General features: G+C 40.7%; 1 protein-coding gene across 2 annotated transcripts; it reads right to left on the bottom strand.

Annotated features, from left to right (window-relative positions):
• Positions 1-11,046: 11,046 nt before the first annotated feature.
• Positions 11,047-14,727, bottom strand: LOC141610933 (V-type proton ATPase subunit G 1-like). Of its 2 annotated transcripts, none has more exons than XM_074429245.1 (4): positions 14,617-14,727; positions 12,498-12,614; positions 11,618-11,718; positions 11,047-11,394 (listed from the first exon to the last, which is right to left on the bottom strand). In XM_074429245.1, the coding sequence occupies exons 2-4, from the start codon at positions 12,583-12,585 to the stop codon at positions 11,251-11,253; spliced, it is 333 nt and encodes a 110-aa protein (XP_074285346.1). In that variant the 5' UTR covers positions 12,586-12,614; positions 14,617-14,727; the 3' UTR covers positions 11,047-11,250. The 2 variants fall into 2 exon arrangements, with proteins under 2 accessions (XP_074285346.1, XP_074285347.1); XM_074429246.1 differs by having other exon boundaries at positions 12,498-12,590; positions 14,617-14,710.
• Positions 14,728-15,014: the final 287 nt, after the last annotated feature.

Genomic DNA, 15,014 nt, shown 5'->3' with positions numbered 1-15,014 from the left:
GCCAATAATTGGTGAATGAAAGGAAGTCTTGGTGGACTTTAAGCTTAAAGTATTTGTTATAGTGACTACGTGTCCAAGATTATGATGAGCTAGTGAAAGATTTAGATTATAACGTTATTTACGTGTAAAGTTTTGTGAATTTTAGACTATTTGAATGTCTAGGTCACTCGATGATTAGTGTATAATTAAAACCCTAATCATCGCCTTAATTGATTGATCAATTGTTTTCTTTTGGCCAAATGAGCTACAATAGTACAATATCGGTACGGGGAGGTTCAAACTTGAGTGTTATTGTCAATAATTGGGGAGTTCATCGTATCGGATTACCCAAAAACCTAAATCAGGAGACTGGAACGTTAGGGAAGGACCTGCACCTGACTGAGACACATTAGATATGGTTTTACAGGGTTTGGACCGGGTTGGATAGACGAGAGGGGATTTTTCAGGTTTTTACGAATTTGGATCAGACCGGAGATCATCACCATAATCTTGTCGATCGAGCCGCAGACTAGCCGAGAGGTATTAGGTCTGTTTTTATTAGAACTGAGTAGTCGGAGTTGGTCTGATTTGCCTGCTCGACTCACTTTTTGAACAGTCTTGTCCACAATACATCCGTTCTAATTACTAAATAAGACATTTTTGGTATTAACTCGTCAATTGTTCAGTAAGCAACTCGGAGATAATATATATTCTATGTTAAAAAAAACGTCATTTAAGCTACATGATTTTATTTTATTATTTCAATTTAGAATAAAATCCCTTTATCATGTTGTATATACTTTATAATATTGAAAATTCTTCCGAAAATTTTATATATGTCACATTTCATCTTACGTTCAGTTTTCTAATTTTAAATTATAATGCTCTACTTCATTTGTTGACTCTCTTTAGATTAATTGTGAAGCTAAGTAATGTGATTAATTTTTAAAGTTGTGGTGTATCTAAGCATACATATTATATATAGCATCATAAGTACAATTTAATGAAACTATATTTTAGATTTTTTTTTAAAATTTAAAAAGAGTTATTCCATGCTCATTTCACATTTTAGTTTTGTACCTCACAATTTGAGTTTTATTCAACTCTTCTCAATTTTATTGTTAATATAATTCTTTGTTGGTTCGGAGCTAGAAAATCTAGTTTGTGTCTAAATCTTACTCACTCAGTTTTAATTACGTATTTTTTATTTTTGAGAAGATCACAAATAATGAAAATAACAGATAAATAACCAGTACAGATAAGTAATTTCGGTACATAAAATTAAATTTAAAAAAAAAAAAAAAAAAAAAAAAAGGTGCATTGATAAAATAGATTTCCCACTACTCCATTAGCTAGATCACTAGATTTGCCATTAAATCTAAAATTAAAGATAAAAAAGATTAATTTCCTAGATTGATATAGGATTCCACCTTATCCAAACAATAATCATGCATGTACTTCACTCTTAAGTCTTAAGCATTTCCTAATGAAAGTACAAAAAACTGAAAATCCACAAACAAAAAGGTGACAATCCAGGCTTTATGCACAAATTATACTCAAAACTAACAAGTGTGTTATATAAAAGATAACAATAAGTTTAAGGTTTATGTTTTTATTATTAAAGCATAAAGATTTTCTCTCTTTTAGCTTAATGGATAAGTGATGTAAATTTGAATTATTGTTCTTTTTTGCCGGTACAAGATTTGTATACTAATTATAATTAAGATCTAATGTAATTAATGTCGTTTATCGAGTAATTTTTTTTTTTTTTGGTGTTGACTAGGAGTACAGTATCTCCTACCGACAGTTGGGGCAATCTCCTTCAGGGTACTGAAGGCAATTTAATGGGATGACCCCTCCAAAATTTGGCTTTTTCATTCGCAAGAGTCAGGAATCGAGCCCATTACCACTTGTTTAAGAAATGAGAGTCATTATCACTCACATCAGCCAACTTTGGTAGAATTATCGACTTATTATAGTGGGCATTTTATAATAAAATGTAATCATTATCTGATAAATAATAATGTCTGTGGATAATTACTTTTTTGTATAAATTGATCACATTTCCTCCATTTTTTTACCTGTCATATGAGAGACCAACTATATGTTTATTATGTATTAAAACATAAAGATTTTCTCTCTTTTAGCTGAGTGGATAAGTGTACTTAATTAATTTGAATTATTGTTCTTTTTTGCTGGTACAGGCTTAGTACACTAGTTATAATTAAGATTTAATTTAATTTAATTAATGTGGTTTATCCACTTATCCTGGTGGGCACAGGTTGGAGGAGAATTATAGGTTCCACAATAGGCTTTCTTCCGACACAAACAAGTTTAATTAGGTAGTGTTTATTATCTAATTATTACTCAAATCTAGTCTAATGACTTGTTAATTTTATGTTAATTAATGAGCAAGAAAATTTGCTTATTTCTCATCAACTTATGACTAATTTTGGATTGACTAATGAGAGTTTTGTAGCACTTTTAAATAGCATGCATGCATGTAATGTCAGATCAGGTCGAGTTATTTTAGATTCTGAGTTATTTTCAAGTATTGTTATTAAGTTATTTAGGGATAATGATCAATGCATGGGAATAAACATTCGGTGGAATGAAAGGAGGTCGGGTCAAATTAGATCTTTTGTTAACTAGGGTGTGGTTCAATTAGCAGTCACGTTAGTTTTACCTGGTCTACTAATAAGTTATAACAATCTAACCTAACCTGTTTTTAATTACTTGAAATAAAGTTATAGTCGACATAAATTTCATAATTGAACAAATAAATAATAAAATTAAGAATAATGGGTAGATTTGTTTCACCGGAAGTTCAGCTTGTCTAATGTGGAAAATTACATGAGAAAACAAAACCTCCATAATATAATATCGTACAAAGTAGAAGGTGTATAAACTATGGAGACTAAGCAACAATGACATTTTACGATTGCTTTATTCCCTTGAAGATATATGTCTCAAGGTAACGGTAGATCAATCAGACATAATCGAGCTCTTTCACTATCAATTGTCAATTATCAAGGCAAAAAATTATTATTAACATTTCAATCAATTGATAATTATTAGTCCGCCACGTTTCCAATCAATTATCGTTCTAGCGATTAAGAGTTTGACTTCTAACTTTTTTTTTTTGTTTCCATTTGAGTATCATTATCAACAGCTAGGGCGGTCTTATTTGGGCTGTCAAAGCCAATTTAATGAACTCAAATACCCCATTTTTAAAAGTTTGAACTTTTGTCACTCCCATTACCCAACTTCGATAGTTTAACTTGTAATGTGAAGATCATAAGTTTAATTTTTCCAAAAAGAACACCCAAAAGTAAATATTTCAAATAGGAAATAACTACGGAATATATTCAAAAAAAAGGAAAAAAAAAAAGACAAATAGTTGTATCTTGTATTAGAGAATTCATTTTTGAAATAATGGTCAAAAATAAAATATTTGCCGTTTTGGGTCAGTTTTGAAAATATTTGTCAAAATGGTGTCCACGTAGGCTCGGGATTTCTGGACCTAAAACACGCCACTACCAATGACGTGTTTATAATGAGTAGGGAAAGAAACTTCATTAAAAAATGGACTAAAACAAACACGCCATTGGGAATGGCGGGTTTCGGAGGGGAAACACGCCACCCCCTATGGCGTGTCTTATGCAATTTTTTTTTTTTTTTTTTTTTTTAAGTTCAGTCAGTTGAGGAAAAAAATTGTTGTAAAGACACGCCACTGCTAATGGCGTGTTTCCTTCACAAAACACGCCATTAGTAGTGGCGTGTTTCAGGTCTAGAAATCCCGAGCCTACGTGGACACCATTTTGACAAATATTTTCAAAACCGACCCAAAACGACAAATATTTTATTTTGACCTGATGGGGCATATTCTGCACCCGCTGACCAAGTCAACACATTGAGCAAGGTCAAAGATATCCACAGCAAGTCAACGGCTTAGACAAATTAACCGACGCCACTGTCGGCTGTCGGATGGGTCCCGGCGGGGCAACCACCAAATACGAGGCACACATCCGCGAACTCATATCCAAGACCCCTCGGCGGTGGGTCAACAGGGCCCGCCGGCTGCCATAGGTCCCTCGGCCGAGGGGTAGATCGCTCTTTCCACCGCTAGCCACTTGGCCACTTGGCCACTACGTGACAAAAGGTGAAAGTCTATAAATACTCCTCAACTATCATTGAGGAAAGGATCCACAATTTAACCTAAGAATCACTATTCATCTGGTAATATCTTCCTTATCTCTCTACAATACGTACTTTGCCAAGTAACAACCACTTACCTCTCTAAGTTACTGACTTGAGCGTCGGAGTGAGTTCGCTCGGTCCAAGACCGAGCCCTCAGTTTGTTCATCGTTTCAGGAGACCGCAAGGAGGATTCAACTAAAGACGTCATTCTACAAGCACGGGTGGTAACATATAACTGCTCTGGAATTACACCCGGAACAATTGGCGCCGTCTGTGGGGAAAGATACTAGAAGCTAGTCACATTCATTCCCAAACAAAAACAAAACAAAACAAAAACCCACCCAAAAAGCTAAGAAGATGTCAAAACAACAAGAGGTATTCGTAACTGACGAAACCGAGTTCTGCCGAGATGATACCGTCCCACAACTCGAGTTGCGCACCCTCCACCGGCCGGGTAATTCAGCCGAGTACGGATGCCAATAATACCAGATACGCCACGCTTCGCCAACCAGGTCACCATCATGGGACATGTGGTTGATGTAGCGAAACTGAAGCTACTCCTGGACCTCATTAGTAGTACGTCGGCTCACACTGTCACACCGACAAGAGCGGCAGTCATCATCAAGAAGCAAGCGGCGTCGCAGTCACCCCAAGTAGTAGACGCTACGGCAGTCACTCCAAGAGGTAGACGCCGCAGCAGTCACTCCAAGTGGTAGACGCCACGACAGTCATCATCAAGAAGCAAGCGCCGTCGCAGTCACCCCAAGTAGTAGACGCTACGGCAGTCACCCCAAGAGGTAGACGCCGCAAAGAGCACTCCAAGTGGTAGACGCCACGGCAGTCATCATTAAGAAGCAAGCGCCGTCGCAGTCACCCCAAGTAGTAGACGCTACGGCAGTCACCCCAAGAGGTGGACGCCGCAGCAGTCACTCCAAGTGGTAGACGCCACGGCAGTCACCATTAAGAAGCAGGCGCCGTCGCAGTCACCTCAGGAGGTAGACGCCACGGCAGTCACTGTCAGCACAGCTGATACCCGCAAAAGCAACCAACATTCCTTAGAAACGTTAAACAGTTGAGATACGCACTCTAGACTGCCTCGGCCAGGCCAAGGCGAAAACAAAAGAGGCGCTCAATTAATAACGTGAGAGGACAACCCAGACGAAGACAGGAAAAGACCTCGGCCAAGCCAGAGGCAAAGTGAAAACGTTTACAGTTAAGACGCTCAACTACTAGCGCAAGAAGACAACTCAGAAAAATGGGGTAAAGACCTCGGCCAAGCCAGAGGCAAAAGAAGCAAACTCTTATTAAAAATGTTCAACAGATTACAAGAAATGCAGACAACGGCCGTCCCCATAAGGATAAGCCGAAAGACAACCTACCAAAGCTGTACAAAATACAAAAAAAAGAGAGGCAAAAGGTTACAGATATCATCTAAGCGCCAAAAGATGGCAGGGAGGAAAGACTGATCTAAAGCTAAAGCTATCCGAGGCGCGGGGAGAGCCTGTTGACAACCGCCCGTCTCCCTATGCCTGTTGTTGCTCGCCGTCAGCAGCGTTAGCAGCATCGTCCTTAATAGGCGAACCGAGTCGTCTCGGCTTTCTCTCGAAACCTCGCCTCGGCGCCTCAACCCTCATCCTCTCGGCTTCCTCTTTGGCTGCCCTAGCCTCCTCAGCAAGGGCCGCCTTCTCCGCGGCCGCCTCCGCCTCCCTCTTCACCCTTGCCTCCTCCTTGGCCTTTTTCTTCGCCTCTTCCTCCTTAGCTTCGAGCTTGTCATCAAACAGCTCGTCGAATCTGTCCCACGGAAAGGAGCCCTCAAGAGGGAAAAGCTCCTCAATCACTTCCCTGGCAGCTCCTTCGGCCAGGTCCCGATATTGGGCGCACATGTTAGGGAGAAGAACGGTTTGGAGTTTCTCAATGTCCTCCTCCCTTTGGGCAATGATAGCATCCTTGTCCCGGACCACCTTCCCCTGGGTCTGGAACAGGTCCCTAAATTCGTTCCTCTGTTTAAGGTAAAGGTTGGCGCGCTTCTGAACAAAGTCACGCATCTCCCGCAGCTTGGCAGCTTCAGCCGCCGCAGCCTCAGCCTTGGCTCTCTCGGCAAGGACTTCCTTTTCAGCGTCCTCCCTAAGTTTTCTCTCGACGGATCGCCTCTTGACCTCCGCCTTGGCCCTCTTAGCCTCCTTGTTCGCCGCGTCAAGTTCCGGCCTTAGCCGCTCGAGTCGTGGGCGGCCTCGACCATGGTCTCCTCTTGCTCCATAATGTGGGAGCCGGCTAGCCGAGCCCACTTCGCCAGCCTCTTAGATATTTTTGCACCCTCCGCCACAAGCTCGGCGGGGGAAATCTTCTGAGGTAAGGGAGCGACGGTGACATTTCTATCACCCGCCTTCTCAGGCTGCTTCTCCAATTGCCGCACCGTGAGAACGGCGGCTGCCGACGGTTGATCTGCAAAAAGTCAATTAAAACATCCGTGTTAGCATACATGGACATATCGGAAAGCCACTCATCAGGAACGCCCAATGAGCCGGCTGAGTTTGAGCCATAGGATAAATCGGTACCAGGCTTGGACTTCTTTGTCGGAGGGCCCATTTCCTTGCCGCCCTCGGTAGCTTCAGCGGCAACAGCAGCAGCAGCGGGGGTGGACCTTTTCCTCTTAAGGACGAGGGGAGATCCCTCTGCATAAGAGTCCTCCCCGTTGGTGATATCAACGATCTCCACCGTCCCCTTCTGGACTGAAGGGATGGAAGGTGGAACGGATGTCGACGCCGTCGCCGCCGAAGGCTTTGTTTTCCGCATTCGACGCGGCATGTTACTAGCAACCCTCGCCTGGGCCGCCTCCACATTCAAGCCTTTCAGCTGCTGATCCACGAGGTCATTCGGCGACATTCTGCGGTCACGACCTGAAGCCTTAGGATGCAAATTAGCAACGGTCTTGTCCTTGTGCAGCCCCATCCTCTTGAGAATATCCTCGGACAGGTCCGCGCCAAAATGATCTGCAAAAGAAGCAAGGCAAGAGTTAAGCAAGGAATGAATCAAAATCCAAAACGGACAGAAACATTGAGAGCAGTCATGGGCCTCACACCGACCTCACTCACCCTGTGCTAGGGCCGGTATGAGGCCGACATGGGAGAGCGGCTCATCCTCGAAGAATGATCTCGCGTTGGGGGAATCCATCTTTTCGACAGCCCACTCTTGTCCGTCTCAAAGAGCCTCATCGCCAGCCTCTCATCCTCATTAAGAGGGACCTTGTCGGCGTCCATTTTAAGCTTTTTCCGGGTAACCCATCTGTCGTGCTCTGCCTCAGTCTCACACCGCAAATTAACTCGGTGCTGGAAGGACCGGGGCAGCGGATAGTCATCCGGCACCTCAACGTACACCCACCGATCTTTCCAGTCCTTGCAGGAGGAAAGCTTATCAACGGAGACGTAACCCGGCTCCATTTGCACGCCGTACCATCCGACGCGACTTAAAAATGACGGCGGAGGTGATGAAGCCGACGGAATAAATTAACCGTTGGGACCTCCCCTTAAAGAGACAGAGCGGACAAAGCCGACTATGGTCCTAACAGCCAACGGGTGCAAACAGGCAACAATGGCGACGTTCATGGCCCTAACGATGGCCATAACGTAATCATTCACGAAACCGGAGCCCGTGCACTCAGGATCGCATATATACACCGTGCAACCCGGTGGAGGGCAACATATGGCTCGAGCCCTCTCGGGGATAACAATTTTGTATCCCCCCGCCAAAGTAGAAATGGCCCTCGAAAGCGTCTCGCCGAACAACGGGCGAACTTATGGGTCCAAGTACGGTCGGGCCGATCTTGCGGGGTTCGCCGTGATCCATGACGTCTCGCCTCCCCTCATTGGGAGGAGCCCTTTCAAAGATCATCATCACCGAAATCGTCTCCGCCGTCATCAACATCATCATCATCCTCCCATTCCTCCAAAATTTGAGGATCAACTTCAGGAGAAGGAGACCTAGGGCCCCCAGACCTTAGCGGGATGGCGTCAAGCATTTCCTCCTCATCAAGACGCGATGAAGAACCCCCCGGCGTCGGTTTACTAGTCCCGGCATCAGCAGAAGACATGTTTACAGCAAAACTCACAAGTTAAAAAGAGAAATTTGTTGGTTTACCTTGAAGAAAAGTACTAGCCGGAGTAGCGACACTGAAAATTAGAAGAGAGAAAAACCCTTGGAAAGTTGGAGGAAAGAAAATTTTAAGAGAATGAAATTGGTGCCCAATTTCAAAGACTAACTGCCATATTTATAGGAAAAAGCCCATGAAGAAGGACCAATCAGGGGCACACCCATGAAACGTCGACCAATCAAGAATCAAACACGTGTCGGACATGCAACACGGAATGTCAATCGTTGCATGTACAGATTGAATGTCAATCAATACAACAGTGAACAAGCGTTTTCAACACGCTCCTTCATATCTCTGCCTATTCATCTTCCTCGACAAATTCCTAAGTATCCGTTCTCCGCCGGCCACATGATCAACCAAGCCGTAAAGCACCGGCCGGGGGCAATCGAAACAACCTAAGACTCTCCACCCTGGTCTCGGCCAACATATCATTGCCTTTTCCACATCGGATGTCCATTACACAACCATGTGGAGGGGGGATATGGTACGGCCTAAGCGAGTCTCGCCGAGGTGGAAGAAGCCGGGCGAAAAATTTTCACTTGCGCAGAATATACGCTCGGCATACATCGGAGCCCATACCACGGCATAGACTACGCTGGGGCAAATTGATGGGGCATATTCTCGCACCCGACCAAGTCAACACATTGAGCAAGGTCAAATATATCCACAAGAAGTCAACGGCTTAGACAAATTAACCGACGCCACTTGCGGCTGTCGGATGGGTCCGGCCGGGGCAACCACCAAATGAGGCACACATCCGCGAACTCATATCCAAGACCCCTCGGCGGTGGGTCAACAGGGCCCGCCTGCCGCCATAGGTCCCTCGGCCGAGGGGTAGATCGATCTTTCCACCGCTAGCCACTTGGCCACTTGGCCACTACGTGACAAAAGGTGAAAGTCTATAAATACTCCTCAACTATCATTGAGGAAAGGATCCACAATTTAACCTAAGAATCACTATTCATCTGGTAATATCTTCCTTATCTCTCTACAATACGTACTTTGCCAAGTAACAACCACTTACCTCTCTAAGTTACTGACTTGAGCGTCGGAGTGAGTTCGCTCGGTCCAAGGCCGAGCCCTTAGTTTGTTCATCGTTTCAGGAGACCGCAAGGAGGATTCAACTAAAGACGTCATTCTACAAGCACGGGTGGTAACATATAACTGCTCTGGAATTACACCCGGAACATGACCATTATTTCAAAAATGGACTCTGTATTAGACATTTTACATCCAAATTGTTTTAAAAGTACATACGTTTACCTAAATAACCTTGTAGAAGATAATTATAGGAGTACTGTTTTAAAGGGTTATTTGAGTAAATAACAAAATGTTTAACATTATTTTTTATGTAAAAACAGTTTTATACATAACTATCTGGGTTTGTGTTTGGCCTCACTTTTCAAAGTGTTTTTGGATTTTTAAAACACTTTTTTGGCCAAACAAATCATATATTTAAAAGTTAAAAATAATTTCAAAAACTCAAATATCATTTTTTTGCCCATAAAAATAGAAGCGCAACAAGTTTGTGTTTCTCATTCTTGAAAACTACTTTAAAAAAAATTAAGTTTTAGAAACAAAAACCCATTTTTAACAATTTAGGTCAAACATGCTCTGAATAATTACGAAATTTTAATGGTTAGGAAATTAAATTTCCAAGTTAAAATTAGCATAACATCTTTGTCTTCCAAATTGAGTACATTTCTAATGTTACACCCATTATTGTAACCAATTGTTACCAAAAGATCAAATCTCTTACAAGATTTGATTACAATTCAAAGACACTTTAAAATCAAGTTAAATTATATGAAAAGTTAAGCAAAAGAAGTTTAACTTGATTTAAAATTATCATATGGAATCCCTAGTGTAAAGGGTTAAGGTTAATTACAAAGTTGCTTGGTTGGAAAGGTAACTAAAATTTCTAGTGCTAAATAAAGTGAATCCTGCTAGCCAATAATTCATTAATCTAATTTTTTATTTTATTTATATTAATATATTTTAGCGCAACTTGTGGAAAACATGACATTTTATAATGTTGTTTAAAATCTTTAGGAAGATTCGGACAATATCAATGGAGGTTTCTTCCCCTTAATATGGCACCAATGGAATGACCAATGTGTTGATATTTTTGTCATGAAGCTTTAGGTCATATCGGATTACCTAAGCCGTTTACCTCATCGCCTCAAAAAAATTAAAGTGGCAAACCGGTCTATTAGGTCAAGTACAGGTCAGGTCAGTTTGGGTTTAAGTTTACAAGCATTTTGGGTTTGGGTAAGTTTCGAAAGTTTTCTCAAGTCGTTCATCAATAATGGTCAGTATGCGACAGTAAACGGCTTAGCGTCAAATATGAGTGCAAATCTGGTAATTCGGGACCGTGTCAATTTTGTCGGACCAGCTGAAAACATAGAACAGAAATAAAAGATCCATCCCAACAAAGGTGATCGAACCTTTTCATTGCTAATAAGCGGAAAAGCTGAGATCATAACCAATTTGTGTCACGTGGATCAGTGAGCACACAAGTCATGACTCGGACAAAGAGTGACCAGTGATAATTGACAAACCAATCTTGTAGTTAAGGGTTGAATCGGTCATCTCAATAAGCGAGAGTGACTGAAACCTCATGTTACATGACTCGGGTCGTCTTGTCTTAAATATATAAATTTAAAGAAAAATGAAAAGTAATTGGCTACAACTCTAACAAACCTCCTTAACAACCAAAATTAGGATTCAGAAGGAGCCATTTATTTGAATCCGAATGTCGTGTCCAAGAATATATGACAAAGCCGTCATAATACAGAGTAACGAACCAAAGAAGTGCTCAACAAATACAATGAATTACAAATGGGACAACTTGTCTTTAGAACAAGAATAGCAAGAAAGAAGAGATTTGGAAACACTCAACAGATGCAACATACTCAAAAATTTCAGTTATTCACGGTGGTGACGTACTTGAGCAGCATCTGTACAATTTCAGGTGATATGTTGGAAGCCTGTGACTTCAGCTGTTCGATTTTGGCATCCGTCTCTTGTTCAAGACGCTTCACATTCGCGCCTGAGTCTCCGCTACTCTGTTTCATTCACCCCGTTAATGATACATGTAACAATACAAAGTTGTCATCAAAGAAAAATACACTCGTAATGGCTGTCACTAAAACACGGCTACAACCACCATGCGGTAAATATCGTAATATCAGAGACCACTAAATTCGGTATCAAAGCAGTACAGATTCTCAACCATGTTAAATTGCAGTATAATTGCAGTTGAGATTGGAAGCCTAATCTAAAGCTTACCTCTGCAAGTCTTCTCTGGAAATCGGCCTCCACCTGAGCACGGAACTCGGCAATCTCCTTCTCAGCTTCTTCCTTGGCCTGCCTTAGTCTAGCCATCTTGGCTGTTCAAAGAAGAAACAAAAGTTAGTATACAACAGCAACAGAAGCAACAAAGCCTTAATCTAAAAATAACTTGGGGTCGACTAACATAAATCATCATTGAACATGCTAACACAAGGCAAAATAATGAAACAAAAAGGAAGGATAGAACATTTTAAAAAGTAACTGGTTCATGAACAACTTCTATCCACTCCCAGACCATTAGATGTCGTCGAAGTTAATGCTTTATACCACGTCCACTCCCTTCCTCTACATCCCCAGTTTCCCAACCCCACCTCCAGTTTCCCAGGAAAACGCATTTGCATTTGCATTTAATTAATAGAAACAATGGACATCAAAACAATTTTTAGTCCCGATTAAATATAATAGGAGACAAAAGATGGATTCTTTGGAAGAAGGATTGTCATTTATGAAACTATGAATTAGGATTGTCAATAAAAGTAAAATGTGCACCCCCATCTTAATAACCATTAACCAACAATCATGATCATCAGTTCTCAGTTCCCACCTAAGATCCAGTAAAAAGGCCTTGCATTTCAGGGTCACAACTCGGGACAAAAACCAGTGGAAACATGTGACTACAAATTTTATATCCTTGATTACACGTACACAAAACACGGAAATCACTTTTTGATCACGTATATAGCCACTAAGAGTCTAAGAGTCCAAAGGGGTATCAGTGAATCACAATGAAAGCTTAATCTTACAGGAGCATGGGAAATTAACATGTCAAAAGGAAAATGTGGTGCATATATTAAACAGAACCATCTTGCATGCATACCATTTTTTGCAGCATTAACAATGTGCTGGGCTTCTTGTTCGGCAGCTAGCAAAAGCTGGATTCCATTTTGATTTCTGCTTGCTTCCATACTTTCTGAGAATGCTCAAGTCCGGAAAACTATCAGAAAAATATATATGTCAAGATAGGAATAATCCAGAGACCACAAATATTGTAAAACTGTGTTGATGACAAACAAACTAAGAAAACTAGAAATGTTACGTACTGGTAAAGCCTACATCAACCAACTGAAGATGACAAAGTGCTACCATAGATATAAGTATATAAGGAAATTGTAACATTACAATCAATACTTGACATAACCAAATCGTAACAATACAATCAACATTCATAAAAATAGGCACAGCCAGCCTCTAAGAAATCAACAAAACCCCGCCCCCTAACCCAACTACGAGTCATTAACGAAAACTATCACCTGTATCTTTTATATGGAGATACAAGTTTCTGTATTTAGTCAGAAAGTTAAACTCTCTCAATTTAACTGAATGAGTTGTCTTTTTTTTCTTCTCAATAAAAATGTCAAAATGGGCATCACTGACAAGGAGGGAGTATTATTTATCAGATAGCAACTGCGACAAACTATGTTCATGAGAGTAATTTATGAATAGTTAATACTACATACTAGTCATGTTACATGTTGACAAAACCCTAATCGCCCATTGAAGTTGATAAGTTAGAGAGATCTCAGAAGTAGTGCAGACAATAAAAATAAACAATGTCACTTATCTTCTCACTTCAGGAAAAAAACTGATTTCATAAACACGGATTCACACTTTCATGGAATCATGGATCCCTACTATTCTACTAATAAGCATACTGCAAGAGATCTCTACCTCTACTCAACAAACACTCAGACCAACACGAGAAAAAAAAAAAATGGAGAAATAAAGCGCCGTGCCACCCAATGTCACTAAAATATCAACCTTCTTTAAAAAACGTACAGAACCAAAGAGGTCAAATGTAAAACCTTCAACCAACTACTCCATAAGAAGAGTTGCTGAAGCAGCAATTGAGGCGGTAACCGCAAAATATCAAAACTAACGAATCCCCATGTCATCATGGTACAATACATTGCAACTAACAATAGATTATAACATGGATGGTAAAAACAACTACTACAAATGTATCATCTTGGAGCCTTCATCACCAGTCGGCAGTCGGCAGTCGCATAGCCACATTGCTTCTAGTGGGGTCTGGTTTTTGGACAACTTGCGTTTTACGTTGTTAAATTTGCTTGTTTCAAAAATCTTGTACTTTTGAAACCCCGTAATTGGCCCAAAAAAAAATACTCCATCCGTCCCGGTCAATTGTTGTCCTTTGGTTTTGGCACAAAGACCAAGGAAAGAGTAGGAGCTCAATTACCAAATGACAAGTAGACCAAATTGTGTGTGAATGATTAAATTGCTCATCAAGTTCATTCTTAAAATAAAAAGGACAACAATTGACTGAGACAGCCCAAAATGGAATAGGATAACAAATGACCGGGACAGAGGGAGTCTTCAATTAGTCTAGACCCCACTTCCTAAGAACTCTGGCTACAGTTGATCACAATTCACAACCAATGAAATCACTACACACATGTCAGCTAGCTTAACCGATAAAGTCATGACTCATGAGATATGGTATTCAAGGCCTGGATTCGGTTCGAGTCCAATCATCATCATATCCACACTTGTGGCTCCCATTAGACACCCAATCAAATCAGAATAACCACATTCCAATGTCTAAACCCCATTAATAATATCACAGTAACTAAATCAAACAATAGTTAATTTCTGAAATCTCTGAAAATTGGGGGATTTCACTTTGATCAGATCTAACCCTTTAAGTCAAAGGCAAAAAAACTCACAAATATAATCAAATCAGACACTAAAACAATAATGGTAAGACAAAAATCACATAAATCGCATACCCATCATCTAAAGTTTTGATCTTTATAAACAATTTGTGATCAAACTAATTTTGATCAATTAAAATCAATGCAGAAATATACAGACATGGATGAAATGGATGAACAATTGAACATGATGAATTAAAATTGAATATGGTAATGCAGAAATTAAGAAAGCAAAGATCTTTGAAGAAGGGAAGAAAGACTTACAAAGGGTTGAATTTGGAGAAGAAAGAGATGGGGTTTCAGAGTCGTGTTTAGATTTTAGTTTGCTGATGATTGATGTTGATAAGCAGGTGTATAGCTAAACTAATCGGATTTTGGGATTGGGTTGTTGTTCGGTTCGAACTCGATCAAACTGATTATGAGTTCGAGCCTAAATCTCGAGTGACCTTTACTTTAGTTTGATTGGGTTAAGAGTTGTGACCAAACTCGGTCTAACGATTAGTAAAACTAATCGGATTTTAGGATTGGGTTAAGAGTTATGACCAAACTCGGTTCAATGATCATTTGTGCGAGCCTAGTGACTCCTACCCATGATAAAACTGATTCGATCAGAATAACCGGACTCGTGCAACTCGTGCTTAACGGAAGATTTGCATTTGACC

Source organism: Silene latifolia, chromosome 11 (assembly GCF_048544455.1).
Source record: "Silene latifolia isolate original U9 population chromosome 11, ASM4854445v1, whole genome shotgun sequence".
In the NCBI taxonomy this organism is placed as follows: Eukaryota; Viridiplantae; Streptophyta; class Magnoliopsida; order Caryophyllales; family Caryophyllaceae; genus Silene; species Silene latifolia.
Note: the sequence above shows the minus strand (reverse complement) of the source record. Positions and strands in the feature narration are given on the sequence as shown.